The following is a 24,556-nucleotide window of genomic DNA, read 5'->3' as shown; positions in this document are numbered from 1 at the left end:
GTGAGAACCAGTTTGATTCTCCTAGTCTACCTGGCCAACACTCTCCTCATGCTGCCGTCATTCCATTGTGAGACCTCTTGGTCTATGTGTCCTGCTGCAGGTTGGGAACACGTTGCTCATCGTCTTCATAAGCTACTTTGGGAGCCGAGTGCACAGACCTCGTTTCATCGGCTGCGGTGCCATCCTCGTCTCCTTGGCTGGGTTCCTCATGTCTCTCCCCCACTTCATAACTGGACCCTATGAGTATGACCAGTCTGTTGCCAGTAGGTACTCTAGGAACTAATTTCATGCCTTTTGGGATAGAAAAAGGAAATTACCTTCCCTTGAGGGGTGGGGAGCTGCAAGCTGTAGGTTTGCTCTCAAGGAATTTTAATCATCTCAGTCCTGAGAGGCAACAGCCGATGATGGGAATAAGAGCCAGAGGACAGCTGAAACCATGAGTGAGGGCATGAAAACCATCACAACATGGGCTCTGCCTTTGATTCCCCTTGTCTTCTGCACATCCATGCAGTAGACAGTGACCAGGTATCAGGAAAGTCTTCTCCAACTGTCAGACCTCTTATCTTCTATGAGCTGAGGCAAGGTGTCCTCATGCACTTGAACTGCTTTCTGATTTTCATAACATAGATAAGAAAAGGTCTCATGAACTCCATAGCCCTTTACAGGAAGGAAACAAGAGATATGGGAAGTAGCTTAATTCAACCCAACAGAGAAGTTTTGGGGGTGAAACACTGTTGTTCACAATGAGGAAAAGTTGGTTTCACACCTAACTTCTGCTTGAGGGGCACCTCACCTGTCTTCCCATCTCCCTGAGCTGTCTTTGAGGTTTTAGACTCCATCAGCAAAAAACAACCTCTTGTGAAAGAAACTTGAAGGTGTAAATCACTCATGGAGGAGCAGGTCAGGGTGGATTTGGGATTTTCTCACTGAAAGAAAGTCAACGGATGAGAAAAGTAAGAAAGGAGAAAAACCATTTTCTCACTACCTTCACCAGTTCTGCCACAAAGCTCCAGCAAATCTTCTAGAAACCTCCACTAAACAGCTTTTCTCTTGCTCATCAGAGAGCACAGCTGGTTCACTCAGCTGCAGACACCAAAGGAAGACTAAATAGGTGAAAAAATTGCAATCAGGGGTCAGGTGCTAATGACACTTTGGAAACAATTAACCATGCATTTCAGGAGTGCTGGTGGCCCTGTGTTGAGCACTCAGAGTTGTGTATGATTTGGGGACATGACCATGGAAACCCTGCTGTAAACATCCCCTTCCCCCAGTATTTTAAGGAAGATGAGAGTGCTAGAATCAGCACTTCCACTTAGGCAGCTTTGTGATCCATTTCTGGGTAAAATGAGTTCTTATTTCCTGAATAGCTATTTGTGAAATCTGCAGTTTTGCTCACTTTATTGCGAAAAAACTAGCAGAAGTCCTGGAAGTTATCTCAGCTCTGCTTTTACCATGGAGGTGGCCTTTCATGGCACATGCATCCATCTCTCTGTGAACACCTACGCCATAATATTTGCACTTTCTTTGCATTTTCTTCCATTTGACATCTACTGGGAGCACATCTACATGCTTGCTGCTATCTTAGGGGAGTTCTTTCTCCAGATTAAGCTCCTTAAACCTCTTCTGTTTGTCACCTCAGGCATGTTCAGCAACACCACCGACCTGTGCCAGCCTGGAGTCTTGGGGTCCTGGGGGAACCTCAGTGGTGCCGACTGCACCCCACACGCTGCCAGGGAGAACCACGAGGTTCTCCTGGTCATGTTCATCGCCCAGGTGCTGTTGGGCGTTGGTGGTGTCCCCATCCAACCCTTCGGGATCTCCTACATCGATGACTTCGCCAGTGAGAGGAACTCCCCCCTCTATTTGGGTAAGGCTGGGGGTGTTGTGAGGAGGGGGGAAACCAGAATTACTCATCTATAGGAAGGCCAGACAATATTAATTTGTGCTAATGAGAGCAGAGCTTGCCATAGCCCTTCTGCACCAGCCAGTGCTGGGAAGGTATCTGCAAAGATGGTTTGTCTGTCTCAAGCTTGGACAGACTGCTGACAGACCAGCAGTGCTGGCAAATGTGATTTAGGGGAGATGCTGGGATTTTTGGCATGAGGGTGATAATAACCGTGCCCTCCTCCAAAAGGGCTTCAACAAAGAGGAAGAATCTGATCTCTGTGTTCACAGGAGGCAGCTGTGGGCTCAAAATGCAGCAAGGAAGACTTTATTTAGATGTAGAGAAAATTATAGGAAGCTAAAAAAGCAGGGTCGACCATTTGGGAGGTGGAAAGTATCCTTCAGGGGAGGGGGTGCTGCTGAACTGCTTGGGATGTCCCAGGGTGGTGGGATGGACAAAATGGTCCTTGTAGGTCCTTCTAGCCATTTTCAATCTATTATCTGTGATGGCATTTTGAACTGAATGGGACAGCAAGGGTGGCCCCAAACCAAGTCATTACTGTCCGGAGACTGGAAGTACCCCATCAAATTTTACTCTGGCAGATGCTCCAAACCTCTGAACCATATTTGAAAGGATCACCTTTAAGACAGGAGTTTAATCTTACATGTGTTTATTTTTTTTTATCAGTAATTCACCTAGGAGAGTTTGCTGATAACTTTTATCTCCTTAACCTTGTAAAAGATCTTTGCATTTCCTGGATTTCTTATGCCAAGGGGCACATTTTGTTCCTGGGTGTATTTCGGTATTTCTGGGAGGGTGAAGAAAAGCGGCAGGGAAGAACTGAGTTTTGCAAAGCCTTCCCTGCGAAGGGAGCCTGGAAGGCATGGGGGTTGTTACCCTTTGAAAGGTGTGAGATAAGAAAACTGCCAGGGAAATAGCCTCAAGGCATCTCCTGTCCCCTTCTGGTCCATTCATGGATGACTGAGCCTCTCTCTGCTCTCGCCCCTCTGCAGGGATCTTGTTCTCCGTCACCATCATCGGCCCAGGGGTGGCCTTCATGCTGGGCTCTGCCATGCTGCGTTTTTATGTCGACATTGACAAAGTCAGCAGAGGTGAGTGAACACACCCCTGGAGACCCACCAGCATCCTCCTCCCTGCATCCCGTTTACTGAGCCAGCAGTGGTCCAGCCCCTCTCTGAGCATCCCAACCCCAGGGGATGAAGGTGCATCCTCAGGCTGGACATGAGGAAGAGATTTTTGACCATGAGGGTGGTGAGAGCCTGGTCCAGGTTGGCCAGAGAGGTGGTGGATGAACCATCCCTGGAGACTGATGCTCAGTTCCTCTAAGTCATCTTCTGCAGAAGGACATTGAATGAGAAATGTGCCCGAGCAGCCTGAACTGGAGAACACCCAGTTTCAGAGCTGTCTTCAGCCTGCTGGGGAAAGCAAGCAAGCTGTGGCAGCTTAATGATAAATCTAATTTAACCTCACATTTTCCTAGAAAAACAAAACAAAACAAAACTTAGTGTTTATTCAGGAAGGCATTTAAAATCCCAATTTGCTGAACGCAACACGCAGGGAGGAGATTATGAAATGTCTTTGCCCTATCACTTGTTACTTCCAGAGGTGGGAGATCAGATGTGGCAGTATCCACTGTACCAAAATCTGGTAAACTGACTGCAGTTTTAATTGCACCCCCCAGCAAGAATATCTCATTTATGTTAAAAATCACAGTTAAGGAAGAGGTTTCTGGGAGGACTCATTTCCTGGGCTTCCTTGTTAATGTTATCTAACCACAGGTATCCCCTTTTTTCTGTAGAAATGTTTCTTGTGTCAGACTCACCCTGTTGTGAATTAGCATCTTGGCTTCGGCATATCTCATTTTATTTATGCCAAATACCCTTCCAACAGAAAATATTATTTTTGGCAGAATGTCCTGAGGATGACAGGAGAGGAGGCTGGGAGAACTGAAGGAAGACACTCAGGAGAAAGGGATATAATCTTTATTAAAGCATTTTTAAAGATCATTTTCTTTCATTGAGCTGTAAACCAGGCACTGGCTGATGGACCAGACTGGTGGGCAGAGCTTCAGGGTCCAAGTCCTGCTGTGAACAGGATGCCGAAAGTTAACTGGAGTTAACTCTATTTTGATATTAAGATTTTTCTTTCTGTCTTGACAGACAACATGCCCTAATCCCCTTGAGTGGGTATTTCCAAGGTTTTCCCCAACATGGGTGTCTGTTCTCTGAAAAAGCTGTGATGGGGATGCTTTCCTTCGCCTTTCCAGCTCTAGGACATCCCTGTCCCAGTTGTGTCCATCCAAAGGGCTGAGTAGGTTTTTAGGCACCCTCGTGATAACAACGAATGAAATGTGATTTAGCACCATGGGATGAATCAAGTGCAGGTGCCGCTCAGACCCCAAAACAGATGGTCGCCAGGTTGGGAGTCACCATTTTGGAGCACACCAACATCTAGAGTGACTGGGACCACCCATCACCATCCTTTGGTGCGCTGGGGTCCCTCTGTTCACCTTTGATTTGATGCCCGTCTCTCCATTTGTGTTGCAGATGAAGTCCAGCTCACGAACAAGGACCCGCGGTGGGTCGGTGCCTGGTGGCTTGGTTTCCTGGTGGCAGCCAGTCTCATGGCCCTGTCTGCGGTGCCTTATTTCTTCTTCCCACAGGAAATGCCGAAAGAGGTAGGAGAGGTTCTGCAGATCACCTTTTTGGCATTGCACACAGATACCTGGTGCATTTACACGCATGTTCCTTGCTCGCCACCAGCACCAGCTGCTACATCTGTGAGGAAAAGTGACTATGGAAGTGGTTGTGCAGTTTATATGAGGAGTTTTACGAGGAACAGCTGAGGGACCTGGGGGGTTCAGCTGGAGAACAGGAGCTGAGGGGAGACCTTCTGATCTCTGAACTGCCTGAAAGGAGCTTGGAGCCAGGGGGGGTCGGGCTCTGCTCCCCAGGAACAAGCGCCAGGAGCAGAGGAAACGGCCTCAAGTTGCGCCAGGGGAGGTTGAGGTTGGATGTGGGGAACAATTTCTTCCCCAAAGGGCTGTGGGGCATTGGAACAGGCTGCCCAGGGCAGTGCTGGAGTCACCATCCCTGGAGGGTTGGACAGACGGACATTAGGTTCTCAGGACATGGGGCAGTGCCGGGGTTGTGATAAAGGTTGGACTCGATGATGTGGAGGGTCTTTTCCAACCAAATTGATTCTATGATTCAATAGCTGCATCCCTATGTCAGATGTGAGCTGTGGTTTGCTCTCACCTCTGGAAACAGAAGGACTTGTATGCTCAGCAGAGCCCAGTTTGCTTAATGAAACCCAGCATGGTGCACGCAACTTCATGGATGTGACAATTTCCTTGGTGGGGCGCTGAAACAGCACTTGTGTGTTGATTCCTGTGCACAGGAACACATAGCACCAGACAAGTCCTGTGTGGGTTGAGGCCGTTCTCACAGCCACCCTCCTGGAGCACCTGGAGGTGGGACTCCTTGCCTTTCCTGCAGAGCAATGGTCCTGCTCCCTTTGCTGTGCTTCTTTAGGGAGCTGCCAGGAGATGATGTGCTGATTGTTTTTCTTCAGGAGGAGTCACGTGTGCCCAATGATGAAATCACCAAATTGGTCCCGGTTCACAGGAGATAGGAATCAGGAGCCTTTCCCTAGAAGTGGCTTGTACCCTGAGGATGTTTGAAATGCCACCTGCAGTGTTGCATCCAGCTCCGGGTCCTCAGCACAGGACACACATGGACCTGCTGGAGAGGGGCCAGAGGAGCCCCAGGAATGATGCGAGGCTGGAACAGCTCTGCTGGGGGACAGGCTGAGAGAGCTGGGGTGTTCAGCTGGAGAACAGAAGCTCCAAGGAGACCTTAGTGTGGCCTTTCCGGACTTAAAAGGGGCCCATGAGAAAGATGGGGACAGACTTTTGAGCAGGGCCTGTTGTGACAGGCCAAGGGGTGATGGTTTTAAATTAAAGTAGGGAGATTCAGGCCAGACATGAGGAAGAAATTGTTGTCCCTGAGGGTGGTGAGAGCCTGTCCCAGGTTGGCCAGTGAGGTGGTGGCTGAACCATTCCTGGAGACATCCCAGGCCAGGCTGGACGGGGCTCTGAGCACCCTGAGCTGGTGAAGATGTCCCTGCTCATGGCAGGGGGGGCACTGGGGGAGCTGGGAAGGTCCCTCCAACCCAAACTATTCTGTCATTCTATGAGACTGGAACGCAGTTTGTTTTGTTTCTACTACGAAACCCCCTTTTTATCACCCATTGTCCATGTGTCTCGGGGTGAACTGCTGCTCCTGCAACCTGCCTAACCCACCATTTTGCTATTTGCTGGCCAAAAGGATTTTAGACACTTTCCAACCCTGCCTCTGTAAAGTCCTCAGGGTCGTCTGGCAGGAAAAAAAGAAACCTTTAGCAACCTGAACCCATAATTAGAAGCCAAACCAGCGTCTGCCTGTGGTTTGCTTGCAGGATGCTTGTCCCCAGCTCTTTCTGGAGCCTGCTGGAGGGACATGACTTTGCTCTGTGTTCACTACCAGGGTTTTCACTTCTCTAGATCCCTCCCGGGTGCTTCAGTGTTCTCACCACGATGTGAAACATCTTGTGAGCTCCCAAGCATTTTACCGGCTGCGGGTCAGCGTTTTCTGCCGACCGGCGCGTCATGAGGAATTAAACAAAGCAAATTGTTCTTTTAGAGGAGGCATCACGCTATGGTTTTGCATGTTATTGTAGTTGCTGGGACGCGCTTATTAGGTGGAATTCTGCTCGTCTCGATGTCTTGGCCATGCTCCAGCCTGTTGAATCATCTTTCACATGTATTTTACCTTGGAACAGTGTTGAAACTTTCCTGTCTAAACAAGTCCGTGCACTGTCTGGTGCAGAATAATTCTTCATTTCTCCTGTATTTCTGCAGGAATGAGTGATTTTGGGGGGAATTTTGGTTTTAACTGGCCTGGGAAAACCTGACCTGATGTACCAGTTATATAAAGATCTACTCCTGGTTTATATATGCTGGCAGATTTGCAAAGGTGCCATGGTCTTGGGAGGCAGTGGGGTTGAAATTGCTCAGCACTTTGTGGGATGAGGGCGATACTGGATGCAACGTGCCTGATTTATCCTCCTGAAGCTCGGTTCACTTTAAAGTCGTTATGGATGATGTATATTAGCTGAACCTGCTCAGTGTTCAAGGGTGGCACACTATATCTTAGGGGAAAGGTTCTTTATTAGGGCTGATGGGAATATTAACTTTATAAACGGCTCTTCAGAGAGAATAATGTACTTCAGACTAAAACAACTGCACTTTCTTTGCCAGTGCTACGCTCTGATCTGTCTGAGCAGTTTGGAAGAGTTTAAGGAAGGAATGGTAGGATATTAATTAAAAAAAAACCAGCAGGATGATGTCCTCCTGCTCTACTGGTTGCTATCTGTAGGGAATGTTTGCACATGACTGAGCATCCATTTATCCCTTTGCAGCCCAGATCTTCTTGAATTGCTCCCCGTTTTACCATTTCCTCCAGAAGGCTTTTGGAAACTGTTTACATTAAGAAAATAATAATAAGAAAATAATCTAAGGGATGGCAAAATTCTGCCCTCCTCGCAGGACAGGAGGTGGCAGGGCCAGCTGAGACAAATGCCCAGATGGGGGTATCAACATCACCACCAGCAGCAAGGAGCCCTGCTTAAAAACATTTAAAAAACCTCTTTAGAAGCTTTGCCAGATGCTGTTCTGGGTAAAACATCTGTCTGCTGTGGCAGCACTCAAAGCTTCGTAGGAAATGTGCTTCGTTATAGGTGATTTTCTGTAGGTTTAGCAGAAATAAGATACGTATATAAATCACTCTCTCTTGCTTGTCCTTGGAGAAAGTCAGTGTTTGGCTAAGGGTATAAACAAAACTGCTTTTCCATTGTGAAGGGCAGCCCCTTTTTCTCCCCAGTGAGCTACAAGCAGCAGTTTCTCTAAGGTCACTGAATTACTGCACCCACCATTGAACTTAGAGCCATGGTTCCCCTCCAAAAGAGCATCAACCAGGAAAATATTGCAAAACCCTGCAGAAGGGTTGGGTAGAGACAGATATGCAGGAAGGAAATGTGTGTTTCCAGGCACAAAGCTCAGCGTTGGGGAAGTGTTGACCTCAATTTTTCCCTCCTCTTCCCCAGTCGGAGCAGATGCCCTTTCGTGGTAGGTCCCTAGTGTCACAATGGCCCATGGGGTGCCTTTAGGGTTGCCTCCAGTTTTCCTTTCACAGAACAGAGCAAATCTGTTTTTTCTGTGATATTAGGAATGATTTGTTCCCCAAATGGCTGTGGGGCATTGGAACAGGCTGCCCAGGGCAGTGCTGGAGTCACCATCCCTGGAGGGTTGGACACACGGACATGAGGTTCTCAGGACACGGGGCAGGGACAGGGGTGGGGGAACGGTTGGACTCGATGATCTTGAAGGTCTTTCCCAACCAAAATGATTCTGTGATTCTATAATTCTGTCCCTGAGACATTGCAGAGGGGAAGGGAGGGATGGGGTCAGCACAGGGTTTTACAGCCCAGCTGGACACGGTGATAACCTGTGGGTCAACCTTGTCTAAATACAGCTGCAGTTTCAAAGACTGTCAGCATTTCCTTGGCTGCCTTTGGTTTCAGGGTTTCTGCCTTTCCAAAGCAGGAAAAAAATCTACCAGCAGCAGAGCACCCACAAGTTGCAAGTACTTAAAGCATCAACTGGCCTTTTCCACTGGGTTAGTAAAGCCCTAGCAAAATGTTCTACCCACAGCAGATACCTCCAGGCACGGCAGCCATAAAAACACGTGAGAAAAGCACAGATCTCCTCTGTCCACAGAAGAAGCCGAGGTGTTTCTGCACCACCAGCTGTGGGCTTCGTTTCTGGAGGACAATGAGGAATTTCAGGTGCCCCAGGCCAAGCTGTCCTTGTGTCACTTGCTGTCTGCAGACCCCTGTGACCACGCATGGCAGATGATGAAGCTGCCTCGGATTAACGTGTCCACACCAAGCTGTGGGTACGTTTCCCCTCTGCAGAGCCCACCCAACAAGATCCAAGGCACTATTTCTCATCTCTGATTCTCATCCTACCTTCGTCTGCCTTTCTTTCTCCTGCCTCACTCTATACAACTCATCTGAGCCCTTGGTGGTTTCTCCAGAACAAGGACTATCCTCCTCAATTGGCATCATCCAGCAAATGCTGGATAACTGCACAACCCTCAGTCTATCAGGAGAATTATTTACCTCTTCCCATCAGCCAAGATAAATCTAGATTATTTATTCTACAACCACATTCCAGCTTCACCTTTATTTGATAGCTTCTTCCTTTGAAGTTCCCGGAATGATTTGTGTACTTAATGTTAACATTAATGATAATGAGAGTTTGGTCTTTCAATCTTTTTTTCATAAATCAATCACTGTGGACCCAGAACATTTTTATTTCTCTGCTTTGATGCTTGTCAGCAAGTTTCTAGCACCAAAGTATCCTGAGTAATCCTATTTGAGGGACAATCACAGCAAAGCTATGAAGTTGTCATGATCTCAGATCTAGGTGAAGACGTCCCTGCTCATGGCAGGGGGTTGGACTAGATGAGCGTGGAAGGTCCCTTCCAACCCAAACTATTCCATGATGCTATGAAACTGTCTCCAGTCAAGACCAGATTTTTTATATTAATTCCAGTTTAATCCTTCTTTCATGAACCTGATCCATGTCTTGGGGTTCTTTCCCAGATTGTGGTGAACTACATCATTTGACTATATTCCAGTTGCTGAACAGCCAAAATTTAGCTTGTGCTTTACCATCTGTCCCTGGTGTTGTTGTATCCCTACCTGGGCTGATGTATTCCATCTGCTAAAGGCTTTCCCCATGGATTTACTTGGGCATGGTGTCTGCAGCTGGTAAATCACCTCCCCAGTCCCTGCAGCTGCGTGGGTGATGTGAAAAGGGGTTTGAAAAGGGGAAAGATGCTCTTGGGAGCATCTTGAAAGCAGGAGCATTTCCCATCCTCAGAATTTCTCCTGTGCAAGATCTGTCTTGTACACTAAATCATCTCCCGGTTCAGGTTTCGTGCTGTGACATCCCAAGGTCACGTAGAACCAAACGTCTCCCAAACGCCCTGACAAAGCCTGCCCTGTAATGTCAGCACATGTCGTCTGCAAACAGATGCCTCGTGAGAAAGCTCAGATGGATTTTATGGGAAGCAGGTCTACGTGAACCAGTTGTGTCCAAGCCCTGGTCACTCCTGTTCGCTGTCACACAATCCCCTCTGGATACCAGTCCATCTCATCAGGTCTTTCCTCCCAAGCCTCCCTGTTCGGTGGTTTCCAAGAATTATTTTCCTGCATGTTTTAAAGCGTTGTTTAATCTTCAGTCTATAGTTTAGCTCTTAGTTTGTTTTTCTGCCCCTTATCCTGATTCAATATTTTTTCCTACTCCTTGCCATATTGGCGTGGTTATAGAGAACCTTCCTTTTGCAGGGTGAGGGACGATATCTTGTCTTCTACTGCCAAAGAGCTTCTCCATCCCAGGAGCTCTGCTCTTCACCCATCCCAACTAACAGGCTGGTTTTCCCAGTGCTGCACCAGTCTGGATCTGGTCTCCAGTGGTGCTGCAGTGGGGTCTGCACTTCCTCATCTCTCCTGGGAACACCATCCTTGGTTCTTCTCACTTCATATTGTACTTATTCCCTCCATGGTTGCACCATAGGCTTGTGCAGAGAGAGACCTGGAGCTATTTGCGGCCTTTCTGTACTTAAAAGTGGTGATAAGAAAGATGGGGACAGACTTTTGAGCAGGGCCTGTTGTGATAGGACAAGGGGTGATGGTTTTAAACTAAAGGAGGGAGATTCAGGCCGGACATGAGGAAGAAATTGTTGGCCCTGAGGGTGGTGAGAGCCTGTCCCAGGTTGGCCAGAGAGGTGGTGGCTGAACCATCCCTGGAGACATCCCAGGCCAGGCTGGACGGGGCTCTGAGCAACCTGAGCTGGTGACGATGTCCCTGCTCATGGCAGGGGGCGCACTGGGGGAGCTGGGAAGGTCCTTCAACCCAAACCATCTGTGATTCTATGATTCTGAGCACCAGAAACTTCAACCTGTATGAGTTGGTAAGGTGCTTTCTCTGCAGAGCCAGGTAAATGCAGTGATGGGAAGCCATATTTTATCTGGGCTGGAAAAGCCTCTCATATGGGGTTATTAATAGCAAGATCATAAAATCAGAGAATCATCTCTAAACAGGCCATGCTTCCTTCCTATTTGCCATGAGAAATCATGATTTCCTGTCTCACAGAAATACTTATTTCCAGCAATATTGGTCTCCCTGCCTTCCTTCTACTGCATTCACCTCTGTGTCTTACAGGGCTGCAAAATGTTCATGCACTGGTCAGGTCACAGTTAAATGGCAACCCAGCTTCCCACCCAAACTATTCTATGATTCTATTTGTCATTCTCCACCTCTCATTCCCCTCTCCTGTCCTTCCTTGACATTGTTAGCAGAGGAGGTGGAAGGGGCAAGGTCATCTCCTGTTGGGTGGGATGGAGAAGCTGGGAGAGTCTAGGAGATTAAATCCTTTGCAGAACAGAGGAGGTGGATTTCTGGGGACATCTCATGGTGAGGCTGGAGATATGTGAACCGTGGGAGTACTCAGGGTGTGCAAAAATGCGATAGCTCTGTGGTGGCCTTGCAAAGTGCAGCTGATAGGATTTTCTGCTGGGATGGTGGGGGACATGTCCCCTGTCATCTGTACGATATCTTCAGGTTTTAATTTAAATTGTCCTGCTGGATAGTTGGAGCAGACGCTTGGGGAAAGAGGGAAATGCCAAGCTGGACGTGCAGCTCCATCCTGGAGGAGATGCGCATGTCAGAGCAGAGGGCCAAGAAGTCATAGAATCATAGAATAGTTTGTGTTGTAGGGACCTTCCCAGCTCCCCCAGTGCCCCCCCTGCCATGAGCAGGGACATCTTCACCAGCTCAGGTTGCTCAGAGCCCCGTCCAGCCTGGCCTGGGATGTCTCCAGGGATGGTTCATCCACCACCTCTCTGGCCAACCTGGGCCAGGCTCTCACCACCCTCAGTGTAAATATCCAGGGCAAACCCCATCTGTCTGGGCAGTACCTCAAACCACAGAGAACTGGCAACAGCTAAGACTGGATTTTCATCCTGAAAAGCACACAGCGCGTCGTATGAGGAGGGGGCTACAAGCACACAGAAACCTTGAATGAAATCTATTTGTGTCCTGACTAGACATGTCCATCTCAAATATTAGGACATCACCATTGCTGGTGGAGGTGGCATTGCTTGGAAAGGTCCAGGCAACACCTGTCTCTCCAGTCCTGGAGCAGGTCTGTGAGGAGGAGAAGTTCCTGCCAGTTAAATGCAGCTAGGATCCCTCCTGCCCTATCCTGAGGATGCCCCATGGATGCTGATGCTGCTCTCAGCTACATCACGGGATTGCACCAGCGTGACTAAGCATGCGAGGAGCCTCCTGCCCTTCACCAGGGTTGCTGGGGGCTTCCCAATACGTGGAGGGTATTTGCGGGGTGTGCAAACATCTGATGGCTTTACCTGGGGTTGTCCCTAGGGGTCCCAGTGGACATCCCAGGTCCAGCACAGTGCTGGGACATCATCTCAGCCCTTCCGTGCAGGCAGAGACGTTGTGCAACGGTGCTGGGGAAGTGAAAAATAGCTTCTCCGGTTTCTGTCTCGGGACAGCTTGCCTGCGTTTCTATAAATCCTCCCACGTTGATTCAGCAGTGACCTGGTGCACTTCCAACGCACACGGAAAGCTGAAATGAAAATAACCGATGGAGGAACTCTCTTAAAACGCCTGCTCCGATTCGGGTTATCCGTTAATGGGGAAAGGTTAAAGAGCGGGGACAGGGACATCTAAATCTATGTCTGGAAACCTTTGCTCCTGGGGCTGCGATGCCTCATGAAAGCCCCTAAATCAACGGCAGTCTGAAAATACAGGGTATCATTTGGGGAGCAATTAGGGACCAAGAGGCAGGGTGAGGTGGTGCCACTGGCACGTTGTGGGAATGGGCTGGTCCCTACATTTGGATTTTCCCAGGGGAACTTTAAAGAAGACAGGCAGAAATGGTGGCTAAAAATAATCATCCCATTTTGGGTGAGCAAGGTGGTTATTTTAACACTTTAGGAAATAGGTTACCCAATGGGACGCGCACTTGCTGGAAGAGACATAATGAAGTGTTTGTAGGGAGCGTGACCTTGTCAGGAGGAAAAGAATTCTTGTTTTCAAGCTATGAGGTTTTACATTCTTTTTGTTTAATATGAAAATAACTCCTCTGACCTTGTTTTTCACTGAGCTGGGAGCGCTGGGTTCTGCACAGCCAGAGGGAAACTCTGCGAGAAGCCTCAAATTAAGCAAGGAAATACCTCCCTGCCGCAGAGCAGGTCATTTATCCCTCTTTTTCAGCAGCGTATTTGAATAAAACCAGACTGCCAGCACCTCTGGCTGCCCTTCTCGCAGGTGCAATAGCAGGAGGATGAAAGCAGGAGCCGGGCAAGCTGCCTTCATTTGCCTTTTCTGCAAAGCAAATCCCTGTCTGAGCCCTGCTCAATCACACCCAGTTTATTCGTGTCAATGGAGGTAAACAGAGTCTTTCCTCAGGTCTGGGTCTTTTTAAGGATGCTCTTCCTAATGTAAAGTGTGTGGGGAACTTCATCCTGCTCCTCCAAGAGCCATCCTGCCTCCTCCTTCCCCACCACGAGGCTAAAAGTGATGGTGATAGATAAAATCACATTGCAAAAAACACGAATTGCAACAAGAACACATTCGCCGGTCGACAAGCACCAGGAAACTGAGTCCTCTGAGGAGTCATCCCGAGAAATCAAAGCGTGAAGGGACTTGAACATAAGACCTATGGGGAGAGGCTGAGGGAGCTGGGCTTGTTTAGTCTGGAGAAGAGGAGGCTTAGAGCTGAGCTCAGCACTCTCTAGAACTACCTGAAGGGCAGTTCTAGCCAGGTGGGGATTGGGCTCTTCTCCCAGGCATCAGCAATAGGACAAGGGGCCATGGGCTTCAACTCTGCCAGGGGAAACTGAGGCTGGAGATTAGAAATAAATTCTTTACAGAGAGAGTGGTCAGGCATTGGAATGGCTGCCCAGGGAGGTGCTGGACTCACCAGCCCTGGAGGTTTTTAAGCTGAGATTGGCCATGGCACTTAGTGCCATGATCTAGTCAATGGACTGGAGTTGGACCAAGGGTTGGACTCGATGATCTCTGAGGTCTTTTCCAACCCAGTTGATTCTGTGATTCTGTGATTTTGCAAGATGCTTCCGCACTCTTGTTTTGGTTTGGTTTGTGTTTTCCATTGGCACTATGCTGCGGCAGACACTGGGATGGTGCTGAGCAACCAGCTCGTGTTGTGTTGCTTTGCCTATCGACTCGGCCTTGCCAAATCGCCCGCTCTGAGTAATGCTAAAATCCTCTGTGGCAGGAGTACAGCATCACTGGCAGGGCTGGAGCACCTCTGGTTGTAGAACCAGCACTGTTTTCCTTCCTTCCTGCATTGAGCAAGCAGGATTGGTGCCCGTCCATCCACAGCTCATTCCCCCAGTGTGTGAACACGCCTGCTTCATCCCCAAAGAATGCATTTCCTCATCCTTTCAGGAAGAAAAACAACTACAAATCATATTACGGGGCCAATCCAGCATGGGGAGAGAGTGTTTGAGAGCTTTGCTCCCTGTGCAGACGGCAGCTGCTCCTCGGGTGGGTGCTACGCCAGCAGATGTGCACGAAAATGTCCCATTTGCAAGGGTCACACTCCCACAGAGGCATCTAGACTGGGGAATTTGGTGGGATTTGGGGCTTTTTTAGATTATTTTTGGATATGCAGACTCTCTGAAGTGCAAACAGCTGGGAGCTGAGGAAGCCGCAGTCAGTAACAGCCTGAATGTAGGAAAATTGAGCAGTTTTAGAGCAGAGACCCTGTAGCCTAATTGAAAAGTGAAAGGAAGACGGATTTTATCTTTGCATTTGAAAAATGTATTAAGCCACGAGCTCTACCAATAAAAACCATGAAAGGAGTTTTATCACTTTCGCCTTGCAGAGACTCTTCAAAAAGGGAATGTGGCATTGGCAACGTGGGATATTTTGACCTCTCCGATGTTTAATAATCAGTCTCAATTTCAAAGGAAACTAGATCATTTTAGCCAAAGAGCTGTCCAGTTCTTCCTGTGAATCTAATTTCTGTTGAACGGGCTCGTTTGTCTGACTCATATTAAATTTGTGTCAAGAGTTGCAAGAGCTGATGTGGGATGTCAGAGATGAGGCTGCTGGCTCTGTCCTTCTGGCTAAAAATATGCCGTGGTTTTCCATGAAAACCACTCTCCCACTGGACACTTTCTGCTATTAAGCATCTAGAGTATCACATCTAATCTAATTAATTCCTTCCATCCAGTGATTCCCCTAAAAGCCTGGCAGAAAAAAAGGGGGTGGGAGGCACATCTAAAAAATACTCCTTTCCCTTGGCTTGCTGTTGGGTTGTTGGACATTTGCCTTGAATATGAAGGCATCTAATGAGGCTGGGATGGACCTTAGATGTTGTTCCCCTAAATACAGGAAGAAAAAACAGGGGGAGCTGCAGGATCTGTCCCTTTCCATGGAGCATCACCAAGAAGGGAGAGGGTGTCCTTTCCATGCTGCTGCTGTTCAGCAGGAAAGATGTTCAAGGGGAATTACCCACTGTGGTGGGCACTGGGGAGGCCAAACCTCAAATTCTAAGCTCAGTTTTGGACCCCTCACACAAATAAAGGCCTTGAGAGTGAGTTGAGAGAAGGGAATGGAGCTGGGGAAGGGGCTGGAGCACAAGTGTGATGGGAGCAGCTGAGGGACCTGGGGGGTTCAGCTGGAGAACAGGAGCTGAGGGGAGACCTTCTGACCTCTGAACTGCCTGAAAGGAGCTTGGAGCCAGGGGGGTCGGGCTCTGCTCCCCAGGAACAAGCGCCAGGAGCAGAGGAAACGGCCTCAAGTTGCACCAGGGGAGGTTGAGGTTGGATGTGGGGAACCATTTCTTCCCCAAAGGGCTGTGGGGCATTGGAACAGGCTGCCCAGGGCAGTGCTGGAGTCACCATCCCTGGAGGGTTGGACAGACGGACATGAGGTTCTCAGAACATGGGGCAGGAACAGGGGTGAGGAATGGTTGGACTCAATGATCTTGAGGGGCTTTCCCAACCAAAATGATTCTATGAACCTATGTAGCTAAAAACCAAGAGTTGCTAGAATGCAGCTGGGGTTTGCAGGAGTGTAGAGGGGCTGAGAGAGGTGAAGGGTCTGTGGCTGCTCCCCTTGCCTCCCACTACATCCCTGGGTCAACCCCTCTCAGCTTAGGAGGTGAAAACTATTTTACCTCCATCCCAAACCCCCTCCTTTCCAGGATCTTTTCCTCCTGCAATTGCTGGTGACAGGAGCAAAGGCGCCTGCACAGCAGCTTATTACGGGACACGCAGAGATGCAGGAGAAATGCTCATCCTCTACCCAAAACCAGTGTCCAAACCTGCTTTTGGTCCAGGTTTAGCTGTATTAATATCTCTCCTTGGTTCCTGTGCCTGCTTCCCCAGCACGCAGGGGCAAAACAGACCCTCTGGGGAAGAAAAGCATCTCCCTAAGGGTATCTGTCTTTCCCAATGCAAAGACCTCCTGAATTTCCATATTTGTGTGAGCTCAGCACATGCTGTGCTGTACCCGGGTAATGGCCCAGCTCGGTATTTAGGAAGTGTGATTTATTACTGTTGGAAAAGGGAGGAGAAGGTGGGTTTTACCCCTCAAAGGCAGACATTTGCGTGGCTGCTTTCAGCCCCATCGGAGACCTGACCGTGCACTCACAGAGCAGGAGTGGGAGGACGCCTGGACACAGACAGTGCTGGCCAAGCCTAGAAACATTGCAAACTCCATCTGCAAGAAGCACGGGCTGCTGTCTGTCCTGATTTGGAAATAAGATTTTCCTTTCTTTCAGTAACACAGCTGTGGAAAAGAAGCGAGTTTGGTGGAAACTTTGGCATGGTCGGTGCAGTGACAACCTCTTCTCTGTCCCCAGGTGGTGAGTGGGAAGGAGAGCAGCAGCAAGAAGAGTGAGGATGTGCTCAGCCAGCTCAGGTCGAGATCTGAACACCTGCAAAACCTCTCCCTAGCCAAGTTCATCAAACGTGAGTGTCTGCATCCCCCCCCTCCTGCTTGGATGGGGTCTCTCTGCAGAAATGTTGGTCGTGGCAACGGGAAGGGTGGTAAGAAAAAGGGACATTCCTCCCTGTGCTCAGCCTAACTCCTCCAAACTGGAGAGAGCCCAGTGGAGGGACACAAAGATGAGCATCTGGAGCACCTTTGTGATGAGGAGAGACTGGGAGAGCTGGGGCTGTTGAGCTGGAGAAGAGAAGCTGAGAGGGATGTGATCAATGGATCAATATGTCAGGGTGGGTGTCAGAGGATGGACCAGACTCTGTTCATGGTGCCCAACGCCAGGGTGAGGGGCAACGGGCACAGACTGAAACACAGGAGGCTCCATCTGAACATGAGCAGCAACTTGTGTGCTGGGAGGTGCCAGAGCCTGGCCCAGGCTGCCCAGAGCGGGTGTGGAGTCTCCTTCTCTGAGACATTCAAACCCCCTGGGATCCCGTGTGATCTGCTCTGGTGACCCTGCGTTAGCAGGTGGGTTGGACTGGGGGATCTCCAGAGGTCCTTTCAACCCCAACCATCCTGTGATTCTGTAACTCCTAGGCAAGCCCTCAAGATGCAACTTAGGCAAGCTGTTGGGTTTAATTAGATCTGCAGATCTCACCCTGGTCTGCTCACAGCAGATGCTTGCCATCACATCCAGACCACCCTGCTCCACCTCATGCTGACCGTAGCATCTGGGGTTGGTAGCTCTCAATGTTGAGTGGCTTTATGGCTCATTTGGGCAGTGGGAAGCAGAGACCGAGGTTTGAGCGATGAAAATCAGAGGCATGTTTGTACAGGGTGATCTTAATCCCATGCAATTAGCTTGTTTAGAAATGAGGAGGCTCCTTGTGCTGAAGGGAATCAGCTGGGCTTCAGTCTGTGGACGCTGCCGCTACAGATTGTTTCTTTTCTCTTGAAGGAAATACTCTGCACTTTGGCAATTGCTTAAGAAAAGTGACCCTCAGAAGTCAATCTATGCCAGCTTCCTCTGTATTTCCTGAACATTATCCCTTTAATTTATTGGAAATTCTCTGTTTTATTAAGGTCAGCGCAGGTCAGGCACAGCCAGACAAGCGTGGGCAGGTTTTTATTCTGCTCTTTGCACCATTTGCTCGCCAGCCTAATGCTAAATTAGAGGAGCAAGTCAGGGGTTTATTCCTCCCCCGACCTTGTTGCACTGTCATTTAGAAAACCCGTCTGATGGAGGTGATTGCGTGGGAACCGATTTATAGCCCTCGGATGGGATTTTCACACCGACACTCTGCTCTTTGCCTCTGAATAATGAATAAAAACGAGCTGCTCACCCCTGGGTGAAGAGAGGAGGAATTCTCTCACCTCTGCTTGAGCTGCAGGTTGGGCTTGGAGTTTGCACCGGGCCACCTGTTGTCAGGGCTGCGGAAGCTGTGCTAATAAATTCATAATTTCTGATAATTTATCCCCTAAAGACCAGTTCTGAAAAGAAAAACAATGAAATGTGTGTAGTTTTTGTCAGGAGAGTGATCTTGCTGAAATCACTGCGATTTCCAATACAAAACTGGTTTTAGAGCCAGAACGTGGACAGTAGCGAGTGGGTGATGGTTTAGATGCAAACAATTTTGGGTTAAGTCTGAAAACCTTAGTGTTAACTCATCTGTAGGTCACTGGAAAGAGAATTTTGCCTCCCATTTTGTGATTCTTCTGCTTATTTTTTTTCTTCTTTCTGTCACCAAGCATTCTTTCATCTCTATTTTTGCTGTTCTTCACTACATGATAGTTTATGAAAAAAGTGTTTGGAGATTTTCCAGCCTGAATCACACCGCAGTTTTATACCTTCTGTTGATGGGGCTGTGCTGTGAAATATTTGAGATATACCTGCTTGGTTTTTCTGTTTTCATCTGGCATGTCTGCACACAGCGTGGGGAGCAGGAGATGGGCATTTAGGAGATGGGCAGTGCCAATCCTCCCCCAGAAAAGACACAGATTCCTATAATACTTTGTAAGAGAAATAGCAATGTGAATATTAATTCAGTCTTAAGTTCACAGATTTTCATTGCTTGTAAAAAACATTATTTTTATGAGCAAGGAGCTAATGCTTATGCTGGAGATGGCTGTTGGCAAGAGGTGGCTTGGACCTCATCTGCTTGCTGGTCCATCTGCATCTCGAGGGGAGCTTTCGCACATGGTCCTCTTCCCAGAGCTGCCTGGTGCTTTGATGTTGTCCATGGGACAGGCAGACCCACACGTGCTCAATGTTGATGGCTATGGGTCCACTGTTCACCGGTGGCTCTGGGTCCCCTGTTCAGGGTGGGATGAAGGTGACTGATGACTATGGGTCCCCTGTTAGGCGTTGGGATGAAGGTCATTGATGGCTGTGGGTTCCCTGTTCAGGGTGGGCTGAAGGTTGATGATAACTACAAGTCCCATATTTGGGGTGGGATGAAGGAAAGCATTAAGATGCTACCTGAAAGGAGGTTGTAGCATGCATGGTGTTGGTCTCTTCTCCCCAGTAGCAAGTGATAGGATGAGAGGAAATGGCTTCAAGTTGTGCCACGAGAGGTTTAGATGGGATATTAGGGAAAAATTCTTCACGGAAAGGGCTGTTGGGCATTGGAACAGGCTGCCCAGGGCTGTGGTGGAGTCACCATCCCTGGAGGGGTTTAAAAAACATTTAGATGAGGTTCTTAGGGACATGGTTTAGTGCTAGAGTTAGGTTACATTATGGTTGGACTTAATGATCCTGAGGCTGTCTTCCAACCAAAATAATTCTATGATTCTATGACTGGATGAAGCAGCGACCACACGAGATCTCAGATTTTTTCCCTATGGTGTTTTAGTCCTATTCATCCTGCATCCCTCGTAATACATAGTCCTCCCTCTGGTTGAGGTCTTTAAACATACTTGAGGAGTTTGAATAGCTGAAGTAAGTTGTAAAATGGGCATGGAGATGAGGGCTGTGCTTTGTTACTTGGCTCATCTGCAGGTCTTCACCCACGTTCAGCTAGAAGGTACTTTGCACCACCAGTGCTGGGTCTGCCCAAACAAAGCACTTGGGAGTTGGAGTCCATTGAGTCAATACTTGGAGGTGTTTTTTCACTGGTGTTAAAACCTATTGCAGACTTTGTATATTCACATGGACTATTGCAGGATGGCTGCAAACTCCACCTGGGACCAGGAACACTTTGCCTGGGAGGAAGGCAGAGACCTTATTGTGGCCCTTCTGGACTTAAAAGGGGCTGATAAGAAAGATGGAGACAGACTTTAGAGCAGGGCCTGTTGTGATAGGACAAGGGGTGATGGTTTTAAACTAAAGGAGGGAGATTCAGGCTGGACATGAGGAAGAAACTGTTGTCCCTGATGGTGGTGAGAGCCTGTCCCAGGTTGTCCAGAGAGGTGGTGGCTGAACCATCCCTGGAGACATCCCAGGCCAGGCTGGACGGGGCTCTGAGCAACCTGAGCTGGTGAAGATGTCCCTGCTCATGGCAGGGGGGGCACTGGGTGAGCTGGGAAGGTCCCTTCAACCCAAACTATTGTGTAGTTCTATGATTCTATGAATGCACCACCTACTCTTGGGAAGTGTCCCTTTGCCTGTCACCTGGAGGGAAGAGGGATGTCTTTCCCTAATGAGTGGTCAAAATGCAGCTCCTGCTCCAAACCTGTCCCAAGCCTGGAGAAACTCCAGATGAGAAAGACGATGAGTTCAGGCTGTGATTCAGAAATGTGTTTGAGGAAGAACCTTGAGCAGAATAAGACTGAAGACTGTTTTTCAGGGTTCATAACTTTCTTAAGGGCTTGGCAGAGGCAAGTCTTAACTTACTAAACTGACCTGAAGGAGCAGGATGTTCAGAAATGCTGTTTAGTCACTTATTTCAGCTTAAATGATGCAAAATGCAGCATGATTATGGAGAAGGAAATGCGTTTTGCCATTTGTTCTGTTGCTTCAGTGCACATGGCGATAACTGAGAGCAAAATCAGGCTTGCGGGGATTTTTGCTGTTTATTTCGTTGGGAAGAAAATGAGAACGGGTTAGAGCCCATCCCATGAGATTCTTCACATTCTCCATTTCTCTGGAAGCCACTGAGCTTTATATGTTTCAGGGGCAAGGTGTGATGAGCCCAGAGCAGTTGGCAAAGCCCCGGGAACTCAGCCTCAAGGACGGGAAAGAGCTTTTCCATCCACACTCAGCAACAACAGGATGGAGCTGTGTACAGGATAAACACCCAGGCAAAGCACTGGGGACATTTCCAAACAATGAGGTCGATTATCCAAGAAGGGAGCTGGCTCCACGCGCTGGAGTTATTCAGAAGTAGGAAAGTCAAAGCACTGTGGGGAATGATCGCGGCCCTCGCACAGATGCTTTGCGTGACATTGAGTTGCACCTTCCTCCTCATATGCACAACGTGCTCCTTTTGCAAGCATCAGACCTGCTCATAGTAATCAAAAAAAGTAGGATTTAGCCAGGCTGAAGTCATTTCCATTGCTAATTTCTAGGCTTCTGTTGAAAACACCTGGGAGGATGTGCAGCTTCTGTTGCACATACTGGGAATTAATCCATTAAAGGTGATCTTCAAAGCAATTAAAACACTGGGCTTGTGACTTGTTTGTTTCTCTACGGTGCCTGAAGTTTCAAGGATATTTTTTAATTATTATTATTTTAAAGTTTCCGTTTGTTTTAGTGTCTGCCCAACTTCCTCTCTGGAGCGGTAAGGAAGATTGAATTAGCAATGAGACAGTGATTGCAAGGATGGCAATTCTGCTGCCTCCTACCATGAAGTGGGAGATCTGCTCGCTCTGGGAGCTTCATAGCCCTGATCTTGGGTGGCAGAAGGGGTGTAGTTTGACTGAAAAGACCAAAGAACTATAGGGAAAATAAATATTTTTGGTGGAAGATTCCCACTACCTCCCACAAAAGTCGGGATTAGCTGTCAGGAGATCTTTCAGCAAGTTGAGGAAATGGCGTCAAGTTGTGTCAGGGGAGGTTTAGATTGGATATTAGGAAAAAATTCTTCCCCAAAGGGCTGTTGGGCATTGGAACAGGCTGCCCAGGGCAGTGGTGGAGTTTAAAAGGTGTTTAGAAGAGGTTCTTAGGGACATGGTTTAGTGCTAGAGTTAGGTTAGATTATGGCTGGACTTGATGACCTTGAGGGTTTCTTCCAACTGAAATTATTCTATGATTCCCTCTCTGGTTGACTGCTAACCTCCCATCCCTCCAGCATGTCAGTATTTCCTGGTCCTTGAACTTGCCTTGCACAATTGAACCCTCTCTAGTGCCCTGAGTTTGCTGCTCCCCAATGTCTCCAGCTGCTTCCCAACCCATGAGAGCAGCGTGTGGAGCTGGAAAGGTGATACCCCCATTAACAAGAGCTTTGACTTTGTGCATGGGAGACCCCCTCACAGCCATGGAGGGACCTTCGCTCTTCACAGAACTGTTTTAGGACAGCCAAAACAAATACACAGCTTGGGAGCAGCTCCCCGGCAAGCACAAGACCTGCTACCATCTCCCAGCGCCTGTGTGCTGGAGCAGATATAAAGATTGTCCCAATTGTTTGTGAGCTGCTAAGAATTAACACCATTAATTTATGGCAGGCCCTTGTGTTAATCCTCCCTGTTAATTCCTTATCTCTGCTCCAGCATATTTGCTTTCAGAGCCCTCATCTGGGAAACTCATCATCTGTTTGTGTGGAAGTTGCCCTTTGCTTGAGTGCTACAAAGCCGGATGAAGAGCCGGGGGAAGAGGATGGTCCAGGGGGAGCAAATGCATGAGCAGAAAGTGGGTTTGGGATGTGCATGAAGGAGAAATCATAGAATCATGGAATCGTTTTGACTGGAAAAGCCACTCAAGATCATTGAGTCCAACTGTTCCCCACCCCTGGCACTGCCCCATGTCCTGAGAACCTCATGTCCGTCTGTCCAACCCTCCAGGGATGGTGACTCCAGCACTGCCCTGGGCAGCCTGTTCCAATGCCCCACAGCCCTTTGGGGAAGAAATTGCTCCCCACATCCAACCTCAACCTCCCCTGGCGCAACTTGAGGCCGTTTCCTCTGCTCCTGGCGCTTGTTCCTGGGGAGCAGAGCCCGACCCCCCTGGCTCCAAGCTCCTTTCAGGCAGTTCAGAGATCAGAAGGTCTCCCCTCAGCTCCTGTTCTCCAGCTGAACCCCCCAGGTCCCTCAGCCGCTCCCATCACACTTGTGTTCAAATCACACCAAATCGTCCCAGGCTGGAGAATGCAGCCTCCCAGCTGGTGGGTATCAGCATCAGACATCTCCATTCCTGCGATGCTGGGAGCGGGGCAGCTGTCTTTGCTGAGCAGACTGAAAATATCTTTTTCTCGAGCAGTAAACTGTTCAGCCTCGGGGGAAGGGAATTTGCCAGAGTGTTTCTTGCCTGTAATCAAAAAACACATCTTTCTGATTGAAATGAAATGGACATTGAAATTGCAACTGCAGCAAACAAATAAATTAACTTTTAATGACTTTCCGGTTCCTTTTGTATTTTAGTAGAAGCCCTGCCAGAACACTTCGGGGAAAGGAACTGAGGCCGTGTTTGCTCGGCCATTTGTGTTTGTAGCAGCCCCTGTGATCACTCAATGCCTTCAGCCCTCAGGCCATGGGTGGTGGGGGAAATATTGAGGTTTTGGTCTTCCTCTCAGCCATCCTAGTACAGTGCACCCATTGAAGGTGGGAGATATAGACAGTATTTACAAAGGCCCAGCTGAAGCAGCTCTGAAGAAGATCTCAGCAGGAGATATCGCTGCAAAAGGCAGCAGATTTGCCTTCTGCATTTGCAGAGGTTCAGGGTTACTTGAGCACATCACTCGAGTGTTGATGTGAGTTACCAACATTCTTGGGTCAGGATGCTTCATTTAGAGTTTAGTAAGCATTTCTTTACCAAGAGGGTGGTCAAACACTAGAATGGGCTTCCTGGAGAGACAGTCAATGCCCCAAGCCTGTCTATTTTTAAGAGACATTTGGACAATGCCCTTAAAACAGGCTTTTTTGCTCAGTTCTGAAGTGGTCAGGCAGTCAAACCAGATGGTCGCTCAAGGTCCCTTCCAACTGAAAATGTTCTTCTCTTCTCTTCTCTTCTCTTCTTTCTTTCTCTTCTCTTCTCTTCTTCTCTTCTCCTCTTCTCTCCTCTTCTCTTCTCTCTCTCCTCTTCTCTTCTCTTCTCTTCTCTTCTCTTCTCTTCTCTTCTCTTCTCTTCTCTTCTCTTCTCTTCTCTTCTCTTCTCTTCTCTTCTCTTCTCTTCTCTTCTCTTCTTTCTCTTCTCCTCTCCTCTCCTCTCCTCTCCTCTCCTCTCCTCTCCTCTCCTCTCCTCTCCTCTCCTCTCCTCTCCTCTCCTCTCCTCTCCTCTCCTCTCCTCTCCTCTCCTCTCCTCTCCTCTCCTCTCCTCTCCTCTCCTCTCCTCTCCTCTCCTCTCCTCTTCTCTTCTCTTCTTTTTCTCTCTCTTCTCTCCTTCTCTTCTCTTCTCTCCTTCTCTTCTTTCTCTTCTCTTCTCTTCTCTTCTCTTCTCTTCTCTTCTCTTC

The 24,556-nt window shown here is 48.5% G+C and overlaps 1 protein-coding gene across 2 annotated transcripts in view; it reads left to right on the top strand.

Moving 5' to 3' along the window:
• Positions 1-24,556, top strand: part of SLCO2B1 (solute carrier organic anion transporter family member 2B1) — a 65,992-nt gene that overhangs the window by 28,538 nt on the left and 12,898 nt on the right. For both annotated transcript variants that reach the window (XM_082043596.1, XM_082043597.1), the window contains 5 exons: positions 101-263; positions 1,640-1,867; positions 2,899-2,997; positions 4,453-4,583; positions 16,936-17,044. In XM_082043596.1, the coding sequence (XP_081899722.1) occupies positions 101-263; positions 1,640-1,867; positions 2,899-2,997; positions 4,453-4,583; positions 16,936-17,044 (730 nt within the window). The remainder of the gene's footprint in view (positions 1-100; positions 264-1,639; positions 1,868-2,898; positions 2,998-4,452; positions 4,584-16,935; positions 17,045-24,556) is intronic.

Source organism: Streptopelia decaocto (assembly GCF_964273445.1).
Source record: "Streptopelia decaocto genome assembly, chromosome: 1".
Taxonomy (NCBI): Eukaryota; Metazoa; Chordata; class Aves; order Columbiformes; family Columbidae; genus Streptopelia; species Streptopelia decaocto.
Note: the sequence above shows the minus strand (reverse complement) of the source record. Positions and strands in the feature narration are given on the sequence as shown.